Source organism: Drosophila guanche, unplaced genomic scaffold (assembly GCF_900245975.1).
Source record: "Drosophila guanche unplaced genomic scaffold, DGUA_6, whole genome shotgun sequence".
NCBI classification, from domain to species: Eukaryota; Metazoa; Arthropoda; class Insecta; order Diptera; family Drosophilidae; genus Drosophila; species Drosophila guanche.
In genome coordinates, this window is record NW_022995743.1 from 11,874,210 (window position 1) to 11,887,813 (window position 13,604).

The window sequence follows — 13,604 nt, forward strand, 5'->3', positions numbered from 1 at the left end:
ACCTTCAAGCATATACTGAAATATACCAGCTCATTTTCAGAATATACCAATGAAATTCATTTACCTCGTTTTTGACCCATCACTATCGCTGTCTGCAACACGTGCGCCGCGTTAGTTTTGTTTTCTGTTCAAAATGGCTAAAAAACTGACAATAAAGCGAAAAGTAAAAGAGCCAGAGCCACAAAAGGATGTGTCCGACAGTCCCGAATCTTCCGACAATGAGGAGGAGGAGGTAAGCAACCCAAAATACTACTTTAGCACACAGTCTAATGTCGGTATTTTGAAAGGATCTGTTGCAAGCTGTGAAGGATCCAGGCGAGGACTCCACCGACGATGAGGGCATAGACCAGGAGTACCAGACAGACAGTAGCGAGGATCTCGAATTCGAAAGCGATGGAGAAGGCAACTTTCTGGGCAGAAGAGGTGCCGAGCGCAGTTCAGGAGACGATGACGACGAGAGCGCAGAAGAGGAAGATGACGATGAAGATGAAAGCGATGCTGATGCTGAGAAGTCTGGCAAAAGCAATGACGAAGAGACTGCCACAACGTCCAAGTCCAGCAAGAAATCCCAAGAGAAGCCCTCCAGCAGCAAGAATGGTAGCGCATCAGTGGTTCCCGCACGGGATCCCTCAAAGGTGGAATACGCCGACTCGGACACCTCCGACGAGGAGGACATCCGCAACACTGTTGGCAACATTCCCATGCACTGGTACGACGAATACAAGCACATTGGCTACGACTGGGATGCCAAGAAGATTATTAAACCGCCAAAGGGAGATCAAATTGACGACTTCCTGCGCAAGATCGAGGACCCCAACTTCTGGCGCACTGTCAAGGATCCGCTGACCGGCCAGGAGGTGTTCCTCACAGATGCTGACATTGCGCTCATCAAGCGCATCAACTTGGGCCGCATACCCAACGAAGAGCACGACGAGTACGCGCCCTGGATCGAATGGTTCACCTCGGAGGTGGAGAAGATGCCCATCAAGAACGTGCCCGACCACAAGCGCTCCTTCCTGCCTTCCGGATCGGAGAAGAAGACCGTCTCGCGCATGGTGCACGCCCTGAAGATGGGCTGGATGAAGACCACCGAAGAGGTGGAGAGGGAGAAGCAGGAGAAGCGCGGACCCAAGTTCTACATGCTGTGGGAGACGGACACCAGTCGGGAACAGATGCGACGCATCCACGACCCCGTGTCAGCGCCCAAGCGCGATCTGCCTGGCCACGCCGAGTCCTACAATCCGCCGCCCGAGTACCTCTTCGACGCGAAGGAGGCCAAGGAGTGGCACAAGCTAAAGGACGAGCCGCACAAGCGAAAGCTGCACTTTATGCCACAGAAATTCAAATCGCTGCGTGAGGTGCCCGCCTACTCGCGCTACCTCCGCGAACGCTTCCTGCGCTGCCTTGATCTGTACTTGTGTCCGCGTGCCAAGCGCGTCAAGCTGAACATCGACGCAGAGTACCTCATCCCCAAGTTGCCTTCACCGCGCGACCTGCAGCCATTCCCGACCGTCGAGAGCTTGGTCTATCGCGGCCACACAGACCTTGTGCGGTCCGTCAGTGTGGAACCAAAGGGCGAATATCTCGTGTCCGGCTCCGACGACAAGACAGTCAAGAGTAAGTCTGGTCCCATAAAATTAACATAATCGATTGCTAACAATTTGCTTCCTACTTGCAGTTTGGGAAATTGCCACGGGTCGTTGCATCCGCACCATCGAGACCGACGACGTGGTGCGCTGCGTGGCCTGGTGTCCGAATGCCAAGCTCTCCATCATTGCGGTGGCCACCGGCAGTCGTTTGCTGCTGGTCAACCCGAAGGTGGGTGACAAGCTGCTCGTAAAGAAGACAGACGACCTGCTGGCCGAGGCCCCTGTTCTGGACGTCATCGAGAGCGAGCGCATCAAGACGGCAGTGCAGTGGACCAATGCGGAGCCCGCTGATCAGGAGAAAGGCGTCAGAGTGGTCATCACCCACTTCAAGCCCATTCGGCAGGTGACATGGCATGGACGCGGCGACTACCTGGCCACGGTGATGCCCGAGGGCGCCAATCGCTCGGCCCTGATACACCAGCTCTCCAAGCGACGTTCTCAGATACCCTTCTCGAAGAGCAAGGGCTTGATCCAGTGCGTGCTCTTCCATCCGGTGAAGCCGTGCTTCTTTGTGGCGGTAAGAACAGGAGGAGGTTCTACCCACCTTTCTGTGGATACTACAAATCTGTAAATTTTCAGACCCAGCACAATATACGCATCTACGACCTGGTCAAGCAGGAGCTGATTAAGAAGCTGCTGACCAACTCCAAGTGGATTTCGGGCATGTCCATTCACCCGAAGGGCGACAATTTGCTCGTTTCCACGTACGACAAGAAGATGTTGTGGTTCGATCTGGATCTGTCCACCAAGCCCTACCAGACCATGCGCCTCCACCGCAATGCCGTGCGCAGTGTAGCCTTCCATCTGCGGTATCCGCTCTTTGCCTCTGGCAGCGACGACCAGGCGGTCATTGTCTCCCACGGAATGGTCTACAAGTGAGTGCCACTGAAACGGATGTGCAAACGATTGAATCATTTCTAATTCCGACTCTTTCCTACAGTGATCTGCTGCAGAATCCACTAATTGTACCGCTGAAGAAGCTGCAGACACACGAGAAACGCGAGGAGTTCGGCGTACTGGACGTCAACTGGCATCCCGTCCAGCCCTGGGTCTTCTCCACAGGCGCCGACTGCACCATCCGCCTGTACACATAGATGAATCGTCGTAGTTGTGCTCTGTAATGGCGATTGTGTGAAATTTTGATAGTGAATATATTAATTTTTAATGGAACCCATTCATTACTTGATTTTATGAACATCGATATGGTGCAACCCTGGTGAAAGCTGCTTTTCCCTCAAAGCTATAACGGAATTCCAGAAAGCTTTCTGCTCTTTTGCGAAACTTGCGCACATGTGTGAATTTGTGGCAGGAATTCAAACTGTATAGCTATGTGGAGGAGCGGAGGAGCTTTCTCTCTCGCTCTCTCTCGGTTTTGGGCACCTTTTGGCGCCGCCAGCATATCGTTCTGGGTGGGAAGAGAGAGGTGTGGGAATGTGCGCGCATTGGAAAATCAAGCGCTGCCATGGCACTGCTTGGAAATCAGCCTTTTGCCAGAGCGAAGAGAAACACGTCCGACACTTGTGCTCGCGCCCGCCGTCGAGGAGGATTTGTGGGTTCTGTTCTGTGTTCTGGCTATCGCAGAAAAAAAATCACACACACGGACAGGCTCGCTTGTGTGCATGTGTTTGTGCTGCAGTGAAAATGAAACGGCAATAATGTGTGGTCGCCGCGGAGCCCAAAATATGGCATCAACCGAAATGTGAATCCAGAGATTGTGGAATACGTTTTTACGCCATCCATCTCAAAGAAAACTGCAGTTTCCGTAAAGAATCATCCACAAAACGAATCGGAACGAAACGGAACGGTACGAATCGAATCGGTTTGTAAATCTCAATCGAAATCAAGGCGCAGGCAAAACAGTGAAAAAATAGAGATATACGAATACAAATACGGGTATATTTTAGTGGCTGTGGCAAGGCAGAAATTCGTATGTACTCGTTGCTCCTAAATACATACAGACAGAGCGCCCGCGCCCGTGCCCGTACCCGCGACCTCTCCTTGCCCACTCAATCGCCCACCCTCCTACCCCCAGCCCACCCCCTCCCATTAACCAACAACCAGCGCTGTCAAAACCAAAGCACACTGCATGCGAGTGTGAGTGTGTGTGAGAGAGAGTGAGTGAAAATATTAACGGAAGCGCACAACACGAAAAAAGGAGATAAATAGTGAGATAGAGAGGAGAGAGTGGAGAGTGAAGAGCGAGGGAGAGAGTGCTTAACTGTTAAGAAAACAACAAAAGCAGCTGATTTTGTGATAAAAGCAACCGATCCCAGATCCCCCGCCACAACGACACCACAACGCTCTCTTGATAGTGCAGTGCGGAACACGTTGCAGCTGTTGCAGCAACAACAAGACCTAGGAACAACAATCAGAGACAGCAGGCGACCCCCGCGAGGAGAAAGAGAGACGAGTCGACACACACGCACACAAAGGGAGGCAATCACGCATACGCCCCGCCACCAATCGAGTCCCACACACAAAACACACACGGGAGTCTGCCGTGTAATGACTAGCACAAGAAATAAATAAAACTTAGCCAAAAAAAAAACTACATAGAGATAGAGAGCGGAACGAGAGCGGGAGAGAGTCAGCTCCAGCTGCTCATAAATTTCGTAACGCTTTTGGGTGTAAATGTGCCCCTTGGTTCAGGGCACGCACCCAGTGATTGAGTCGTTTGTAATTTGTACGCCGTAAATACAACAAAATATGTAAATTCTAAGGGCGCCCACCCACCCACCACCACCCAAAGCCATACACAGGCAGCCAGCCAGCCATCCCACGCACAAACCAACGAACGGACCAGAGCAGGAGGGTGGAGCAGCAGGTGAAGGAGAGTCAACCTATTAAGGAACGTGAATCTATTTGGCGGTCACACTACCATAAAAGAGACAAACGAGTCCGACTAGAGCAAAGTAGAAGATCAAAGGGAAAAAGATTTGCTGCTCCTCAAGGCATAGCCAAGCCACAAAAAGAAGCACTAAAGGAGAAAGAAGAAAAGAAATCAAGACCAGCCATTGTCAACTGAAAGTGTAAGGAGCGGGAACAAGAAGCAGAGAGAACGAGAGCTAAAGGAAATCAAACGATAACGGGAGAGAGAGAGAGAGAGAGAAAGCTGGAGCAGTCGATAAAAGAATATTAGCAAAAACATAAATACGTAACGGTTTCGGCTCTCCACCACATTGCCATCGCTGTCCAGAGAGAGTGTGAGTGAGGTGAGGGTTGAGAGAGCATCGAATTAAGAGAGCAAGAGAACAGTGAGTGGGTAGGTCAGTGGCAGTGGGCGGTCTGCCAGCTGTGGCAGCCACAACACACCAACGCCAGCGCCAGCGTCAACTTCAAATTTCAAAGGGCAGGTAAGTGGCGTTGATTTTCCCCCCTACTCCTACTCTTTGTCCCATCCAGCAAATACTCATTCCACCCTCTACCTGCAGTAAGGGGCCAAATGTCCTGTACCGTTTCGGAGCTGCCAAGTGGCTGTCGACTGCGCGGCGGAATGACTGCATCCACACCACAGAGCGCTGCTAACAATGGCTCCAATAGCGGCGGGGGCAATGGCAACGGAAACAACGGTAACGGCAACGGCAATGGGAATGGAAACGGCAACGGGGGCGGCGGAGGGGGCAGCGGTAGTGCCGTTTCCGTGTCCGTGTCAGTAGGGGGCGGCGGCGTCACGGCAGGCAGTGCCACCTCGAATGTGCTGCAAGAGTCAAATGCGGCAACGTTGCAGCGGCCGCAGTCGCAGAAGCCGTGCTGCTTCTGCTGGTGTTGCTGCTGTTCCTGCTCCTGGTGAGTATCCTTGAGAACAGCTCATTATTTTGTATGGCCACTAAAACGAAATCAATTTCTTTCCACGTTGCTGCCTGCTGTACCTGTCCCCATTCCGGTCCCCGCTTAATCACAACTACAACTGTAATAAAAAACAACCGCTAAAACAGGGGCAAATGGTAAGTAACACCCAACAATCCAACCCACCGAAATACACAAACTTACATACATAAATACATTGGTTAAGGGCTAGAAACAGCGAACACAGATGGCAGGCAGGCAGGCACATTTCTTGCCTCTGGCAACGCTCCACGGTGAAAGCTCACTCTCTCTCTCTCTCTTTCGCATATTTATTCGTCCCGCTCTTTCTTTGACTTTTGCTCTCCCGCATTCATTCACAATTTCGGGAGCGCCAAAAATTGGGCAGGCAAAAGCTCCACCGCTGGACGAATGGATGGGGCGGGCGCTGTTTAAATCAAATATAAATAAGTATGTGGCTGGCTGCCTGGCTCCTCGAAGTGTTGCATTCGTTTTTCGTGAATGAAAGCGAACGTCTTTTAGCCCTCCTCCGCACCCTTTGTGTGCTTAGCTGGTCACACAAGCACACGCTTCGTCGGTACATGCCACAATTGGATTCTTACGCACTCGATTGGGCATTGGGGGGGACAACGAGTCGAGTCGCTTTGATAACTGTCAAGCAGATAACGAAGCTTTGTCATGTTCGAGTGCTTCGTTGATATGGCATTAGCCACTTTATAGTGGTATCTACGCACATAATAAATACATATATAGGAGAACATGTACATATGTAGGTTTGTTTCTTTGTTACCCCAAATGTACGTATGTACAGGTGGCTCCACACTTTGAGCCAGAGAGTATTCAAGCATAAATCGTAGTCTACTTTGAAGGGTGACGGTTGAGTGGATAATAAACTACCCCGCTAGGAATACTTAGTATCAAAATCACATATAAATATACTATAATACGTAGCACAAATATCGATTTGAATATGGATCCCTTCACCTACATATTCCAGAATAAATCAAATAAGAATAAGTACACACAAGGTTTATTCCACTCCACAAGGTTTTGTCCGTACCCATTGATGATCAGATGATAGCCAATATATAATTTCCAATATTTTTTTATTATGCTTACAGTCTGGCCATCAAGAATGCCGATGAAAATGCGCCCACAAAGCGTGATCTCGCTAATTCCGAATTCCTAGACGGCGAACAGTGAGTGATAAACATTTAAAATTGTAATAAATAATTTACTTTTATAATATTCCCCTTGCAGACCCACATTAGAGGAAATCCGTAGTTGGGGCAAGAGCTTTGACAAGCTGATGAAGAGCTCAGGTGAGCGATATTTCACACGGAACTCTGAACACCAACCATTTACGATATTTTTCCACAGCTGGTCGAAAGGTATTCCAGAACTTCCTGCGCAGCGAATTCAGTGAGGAGAACATTCTGTTCTGGCTGGCCGTTGAGGATCTCAAGAAGGAGAACAGCGCAGAGGTGGTCGAGGAGAAGGCTCGCCTGATATACGAGGACTACATCTCGATCCTGTCGCCGAGGGAGGTGTCTCTGGATTCGCGAGTGCGAGAGATCGTCAACCGCAACATGATCGAGCCCACGACGCACACCTTCGACGAAGCTCAAATACAGATCTACACTTTAATGCACAGAGACTCATATCCGAGGTAAGGAATTCCACCATCTGGATGAACCACTGATCCTCTCATTTTCGCTCCATGCAGATTCCTAAACTCTCAAAAGTTCAAGACACTCGCTCAAATGCAAGACAATTCGAATGCCGGCTCCAAGGCGGAAAGTCCCACTTAGGTCGCATCGGATCGTCGTCAGTTCTGCGCTGTGTTGATTTCTGTAGCTGCTCTCCATTAGTATTTCCTTCGTTTGGGCCATGAAATTCCTGTAAAAGCCGCTGTCGCCTGCCAGCCCGCTGCCACTGCCGCTGCTGCAATCCCCTAAGCAATATGTATCCATTAATAGAACCATTTAACCATTTTGCGTGCAGCCCCCCCGCACTTGGGACCAGGGCAGTGGGCGAGGCAAAGACCCGCGGGGCCCAAACCAAAACCCTAGACGATATCGCGCGGTAATACGTGAAACGGATTCCTTCTCTACCTACGTTCTAGTCGTTAACAAACCAAAGAGTTAGGAGCTAAATTAATTGTTTAATTTTAGTGTGTGTAACGGATCGGACTCTCCGAGACGTGGCATTTGTTCAAGGCGGTTCCGGAAGCGTGCGAGCGAAACAGCGACCATGGCTAGTGTAATATTAGTGACCTAAGAGACGTATTAATCAAATTGCATCAGAGATAACGGAACCGAGAGGAGTACAGTACATTTACCGTTAACCGAAATACTTTTTCCAGAAGCAAACCAAAAACCAAACAGAACTTTTTAAACGTATTACATAACTTTATATTAATATTAATATATACATACATATATACACGCATATATAGTACTTACTTACGCATATACAAAACCATTTAACTTAACTAGTTTTGAAAACGATTAGGATCATATATGCATATGTATGTACATATGTGTGTGTATGTATGGACCATGTTTATGTACATGTGTATGTGTATATGAGTGACGACATCGAAGCATTTTTGTAAATACCACAAACAGGCAGCAGCAGCACATACACCACTCTTTATATGTATATTTATAATGCTGTACCGATCAAACAACCCCTGACCCCCACTACAATGCCTCATCTTCCGATTGAGGTCCGATCTAGTTGTTCCCAATCACCTCTTTGAAGGCAAGCTAAGGCAAACACAGGCATAGCTACATAACTACATAACTAATACTATATTTATAGTTTCGATTAGCATTGATTTCCAAATCGAGAGAAAACGTTTTGCAATATCACTGCCAACAGAAAATGAAAGAACACAACAACAGAAAACACTACAAGAGTTTTATAAGTCCAAATTCAACTTACTATGGATCTGTATATGCGTTTACGAGACTTCCAAACAGTATCACCGCTCGGCCCCCAATTGATTTAACTCTTCAAAGAAAAAACAACTATTCAAACACACAGTATTATAAATAAAAACAAAACAAAAAAACAAAATAAAAATAAAAATTCGAAATGTATGGTTAAATTTAAACTTTTAGCAAGAACATGTTGTCGAAGAAGTCGCGAAAAAAGAAACTAAAGACAAGTCAAGAGAAAACACGGAACAAATAGAGACGGAGATCAGAGCAGGATGTGAAAGAAAGTCTCTGGCGAGGAGAAAGAACCCTAGGCAAAAAGTTAACATTGTATTTTCGCATTAAGTTGGATTTTATTTAAGTGTATGTATTGTCTTTAAGTGGCTTCAGCTGAGGCACAGGGATTTTAGAGCACAATATGTATTTAAGTACCTTTGTTACGGGAGGGAGGAGAAGAGAATGTTTTTAGTAGCTAGTCGGTGTGCCTAGTTTTAACACATGAAACAAACATTGAATATTTTACTAGCATTTAAGCGTCTTCCAGGTTCCCTCAGTCATAGTTTTACTATAGTTTCATTTTGGGTGGACATTTTTATCCAGTTTATTCGGTTTCAGTGCAACTTGTTATAGATTTCCGCCACCCCTTAGCTTTGGTTATTAATCGTAGTTAATGTTCCGTTTTTCATTTACTGTTGTCATAAATTATGTGATTCTGTGCAACACCGAAGCCAGTTCCTGCCATCAGTTTCCTTTTAATTAATCACTCAGGCTGCTACTTGGAATTGAGAATCCGACAATCGCTGTTGCACTATGCATTGCAAGTACGAGTATATGCATAGATGGACCGTTCGATCAGTTACTTTCTATGGTTTGTTAAATTAATTTTAGGCAATTCGGGGAGGGGCTATGTACTATGTGGTAGTTCCAGGACAGCCCCTCGGAGGAGCAGGAGCGTTTGCTAATGATTGTTTCCCTTCGGTTTCTTGCGTTGCAGAATGGACAAACATAAGACTTTTTGAACAAAAAAATCAGATTATAAGTACGTTAAATACGATTGTTGTTTGTTTAGTTTTATACACGAAAACACACACATACCCATACACGCGCACATGCATTGTATATGTGTACTACATAGCGGTATACATATAAATGTATATACAATTTGACAAAAAAAAAACAAAAAAAACCAAAGAAGGAGGCAAAACGTAATCAAGCATTAGTGAAAAGTTTCGACCAGTTAAAAACCAAAACAAAAAATTACCATTACATTTATTAAAAACAAACAAACAAAAAAACACAATCTAAATAAAACCCACGTCAAGAAATCAATAATTAAAAATGTATTAAACTAAGCCCTACATTTAGTTTTAAACATTAAATATATTGCAACAATAAACAAACATGAAAATTAAACTCAAATTAAAGCATAAACAAAACAATTCTCAAAAGCACGTCTCCAGGTGTGTTTTTAAATTTTACATGATTGTTACATTGGTGTACAATTACATTCAATTTCTCCCATAGAACTGCCACTTGGGTCAAGCGACCGACCACAATTTGTAAACCGAGCACAGAGCTTAAACAACCGACGGCTCTGCTCGGCTACAGCGTACTCCACGCGTGCGCTCCTGCGCCACATAAAGAACCCAGATTGGTGAGGCGGGGAAGGGCGAACTGCTGGAGACACCCTTTCCCGTGGTGGTGGAGCGTCAGTCTGTCCACGACACAACGCTGATTGCCGTCGCAGTTGCTGTTGTTGTTCAAACCGAAGCTGAGGTTAAGTAAAGTCCAAGGCATACCGAAAAGAAGGCGAGGGATTCCACATGAGCAGCAAAAACCCATGCGCTACATGCTCATGTATGCGCCACCTTACACTTAATGTACCATTGATCTCATTGTCAGCAGCGGGGGCGGGAGGCAAGAGGCGGCTGCCGACAACCAGCGGCGTCGTGTCCGGAGTCTGTGCTGTGCCGTGCCGTGCCGCGGCTCCCTCCGCTACATGGGATTCGTTTGTGGTACATGCATAACTATTTTACGTATTTCAGTCTCTCAGTATGCTTGATCTCTCTCTCTTGATTGTGCTCTCTCTCTCTCTCTCTCCTGATCTCTGAGCTTCCATGTGTGCACGTGTGTGTGTGTTTCTCTACCTGATGCCCGCGACTGCACTACCACTTTCACACGGCTTACAGAAAAGCAAAACAAAAAGGTAAGAAAAAGAGAACAAGGCAACAAGGCAACAGGCGGCAGTAGAAGCGGCCGTGGCGGTGGCGCGGCAGTGCGTTCGAGTTCGAACTTTTGCAAATGAATGCAATGCACAAGCAAGCCACAAAATGAACAGCGGGTCTGAACAGATACAAAAGCGCACTCTGCGTCCAGGGCCGGTTCAGACAAAATGCGGTGGAGGAAGGTTCGTGTCCTGAGTCTTTTGTCTTTTTTATACCTGCACTGCCTGAGTGCAGGTGTCGTTGCTAACGGTGCGGGAAGGGACAAGTGGACGCACCGAAAGAGTGACTGAGAGAGAAAGAGAGTGCGAGAGCGTCAGTGGAACTACCTGTGGATCAAGAGAGCGGGTGAGAGCCTGCCAGCCTCTGCCACACACATACAAATCGATTCGAATGAATTTTGAGTTTTCGTTCACTCGCGCTCGGTTGCTGTGACGCTGTTGCTCTGCTCGCTCGCTCAATATCAGTTACGAAAGAGATGAAACCATAAAAAGCAATAATAATCGGGCATACCGACGCACGCTCTCCTCGCTCTCTCGCACAGCCAACCCACCTGTGTGGCTCACACGGACAGCACCTTGACACCAACACACTTGCACCTGGGACGCTGCGTCGGCGTCAGCAGCAGTCTCAGCCGTAGCAGCAGCAGCAGCACTCACAGCAGCAGCAGCAGCGGCGGCAACAGCAAACGGCAACGGCCAAGCGCACATTCAACAGTTGAACAATCTCCAATTGACTCTTTGGGCATTATAGCCGAGCCGATCCGATCCGCTCAAAACCGATCCCGTCCCGAGAGCTCCACTACTCCACTCGCCTCAACTGAACGTTCATCCGCGACGACAAGTTTTGCGTGTACCTTTTTCCGTGCAGCGCGCCACACTCCGTGCCCACAGCTCGCCCTGGCCCCAACGGAAAACCTGGACACTGCTCCACGCACTGTACAGTAAATAATAATAGAAGTAATAATAATAATAGTTCTATCGTGCGAATCTGTTCGATCTGTGAGTGCCCAGTCGTCGTCGTAGCCGTAAAACAAACACAAAAATCCGCGCTTAAACTTTTTCGAACGAAAAAAAAAAACACACACAAATTTCAGTCAAGAAGAAGAAGGGGAAAAAACGAAAAATATCTATATGTATGAGGCCCCGTACGCGTGTGTTTGTGTAACGGTGTGCTGGCTCGCTCTTTGCTGGAAGAGTGTGTGTGTGTGTGTGTGAGTGTGAGTGAGCTGAAATGAGACGCCATCAAAGCTGAGCGCAAAAGCAAAAGCAACAAAAGCAAATAATAAAATTCAAAATAAAAATAGTGATTAATAACAGTGAAGCGGAGAAGAAGAAGAAGAAGAAGCAGGAACAACGCAAAATAATTACAAATTAATTGTGCAACAGCGGAAAACAAAACTCAAAGAGAACGAACCACCAACATGAAAAATGTTTAAGCATTTTGCGAGCAAAGAGAAAATACGCAAATGCCATTTTCCACCTTCTCTTTACACCAAACAATGGTAAAAAAATGTTAACTTCTTTGTGATCAAACGCCCCTTCACACACTCCCCCCAAAACCCCCTCTCACACGACGCGACTGGGGCCAAAATGCAACAACGTCCACCCGCCCGTCAGCAGAAAGAGCAACAGAAACAGCAGCAGCAACTGCAAAAACAACAACAACAGCCCCACATACCACAACGAGTGGTATATTAGAAGCAAAAAAAAAAAGAAAAAAAACATCAAGCCAACAAAAGAGGCCAGCCAGAGCTTGGGGACGGGACCCAGCAAGACGCATACAACAACAGCAACAAAAAGTACACACACCAACAACACGAAAGTGGCGAAAGGTGCACCCACCAGCAGGCAGCAGGCAGCAGGCAGCAGCAACGGCAGCAACAGAGCAAGCAGCAGCAACAGCAACAGCAAGCAGTCGTAACATTTAAGCGGGCACCGCATTCGGTTGGTCTTTTGCCTTTCCACGCAGTGTTAGAGCCAACTCCAACTCCAAGTCCAACTTCATTTGCAGTTCCAGTTCCAATGCCAGATAGAGTGCCATAGAGATCCTCACTAAGTGCCAAAATCAACAGCCTAATCCTGATCCCTGCGCTTACCTGCCAGAAGCCAGAAGCAAGAAGCCAGAACCACAGCTTAGGACGGACGCGACACAGCTGCTCAAGTAAGTAGTAAAGTAAATGCCAAGAAGTAATTATAAACGCATCAGTGGCACTGCAGCCCTGGGTTTTGGGCCAACCCTGAACGAAGCACCCTGTATCCGAGGCGCAGACATGGCCTAAGCCTCGGTCGGGTCGGTCTCCGTCTCAGCCTCTGTCTCAATTGTTGTTGCTTTCCTCTTCTGCTTCGCCTTCTTCTTCTTCCTCTCCATGTTGTTGCTGGCTGGTATCTTTCGCGCACACATTCCTCTTTGTTTGGTTTTATTTCCAAGTCGTTCGCCGACTGCGCAGTGGCAGAGCAGCGGCAGCGGCCGTGTCAGAGCAGCGTCAGGTAAAACGCTTAAGTATTGGTATTGCCAAGAAAACCATGTTGGAGAGGGAGAGCGAGAGAACGCGCAAGAGCAAAAACAGTGAGAGAGTAAGAGCGCCGCAGCAAACAGAACAGAGTGGGAGCAAAAAAGGGATCAAAAGGTGGTAATCACGGTGTATTTTGTCAAGGTGAGGCAAATGCAAAGATATGCTCCCACGATAGTGTTTTGGTTTTTTGAGAGGAAACACACATAATACGTAGCTTCAACAGGTGAAATACAACTATTCCATGATATACTGTTACATGCAAAAAGGAGAGTGGCAAATAGCAATACAAATAGGGAATACAAAGGACACGAAAGATCCACCTTGCTCAAACACACCTTGCTGGTATTTGCCTGTTAAGGCGGACGCCACTGTCTGTCTCTGCCAGCGTCGCTGTCGCTACCTCTGCTTCAGACTCTTTCGTCTCTGCTCACAGCCTCTGCTGCCGTGTTGGTCGAAAATCGATGATGTT

The 13,604-nt window shown here is 47.5% G+C and overlaps 3 protein-coding genes and 1 long non-coding RNA gene across 11 annotated transcripts in view; 3 read left to right on the forward strand and 1 right to left on the reverse strand.

Annotated features, from left to right (window-relative positions):
- The first annotated feature begins 74 nt into the window (after window positions 1-74).
- On the forward strand, window positions 75-2,823 carry LOC117591954 (ribosome biogenesis protein BOP1 homolog). Its single transcript, XM_034285377.1, has 5 exons — window positions 75-232; window positions 288-1,617; window positions 1,679-2,166; window positions 2,229-2,524; window positions 2,590-2,823. The coding sequence occupies exons 1-5, from the start codon at window positions 134-136 to the stop codon at window positions 2,741-2,743; spliced, it is 2,367 nt and encodes a 788-aa protein (XP_034141268.1). The 5' UTR covers window positions 75-133; the 3' UTR covers window positions 2,744-2,823.
- Window positions 2,824-3,456: 633 nt separating this feature from the next.
- The window catches only part of LOC117591952 (protein grainyhead), a 46,457-nt gene continuing 36,309 nt past the window's right edge, over window positions 3,457-13,604 (forward strand). For 5 of the 7 annotated variants that reach the window (XM_034285369.1, XM_034285372.1, XM_034285374.1 and 2 more), the window contains exon 1: window positions 12,525-12,783. The gene's annotated coding sequence lies outside the window, so the exon portion shown is untranslated. Of the gene's footprint in view, window positions 3,469-8,600; window positions 8,603-12,524; window positions 12,784-13,604 lie in introns of those variants that run through there. The other 2 variants (XM_034285368.1, XM_034285367.1) reach the window with 2 other exon arrangements.
- On the forward strand, window positions 4,092-8,338 carry LOC117591960 (regulator of G-protein signaling 17). 2 transcript variants are annotated; one of them, XM_034285391.1, is made up of 7 exons: window positions 4,092-5,002; window positions 5,081-5,435; window positions 5,585-5,593; window positions 6,575-6,652; window positions 6,714-6,775; window positions 6,834-7,122; window positions 7,180-8,338. In XM_034285391.1, the coding sequence occupies exons 2-7, from the start codon at window positions 5,092-5,094 to the stop codon at window positions 7,262-7,264; spliced, it is 867 nt and encodes a 288-aa protein (XP_034141282.1). In that variant the 5' UTR covers window positions 4,092-5,002; window positions 5,081-5,091; the 3' UTR covers window positions 7,265-8,338. The 2 variants fall into 2 exon arrangements, with proteins under 2 accessions (XP_034141282.1, XP_034141281.1); XM_034285390.1 differs by having other exon boundaries at window positions 4,956-5,006; window positions 5,085-5,435.
- Window positions 6,543-6,788, reverse strand: LOC117591969. The gene is made up of 2 exons (XR_004574501.1): window positions 6,720-6,788; window positions 6,543-6,638 (listed from the first exon to the last, which is right to left on the reverse strand). It is a non-coding gene; the product is annotated as an uncharacterized LOC117591969 (long non-coding RNA).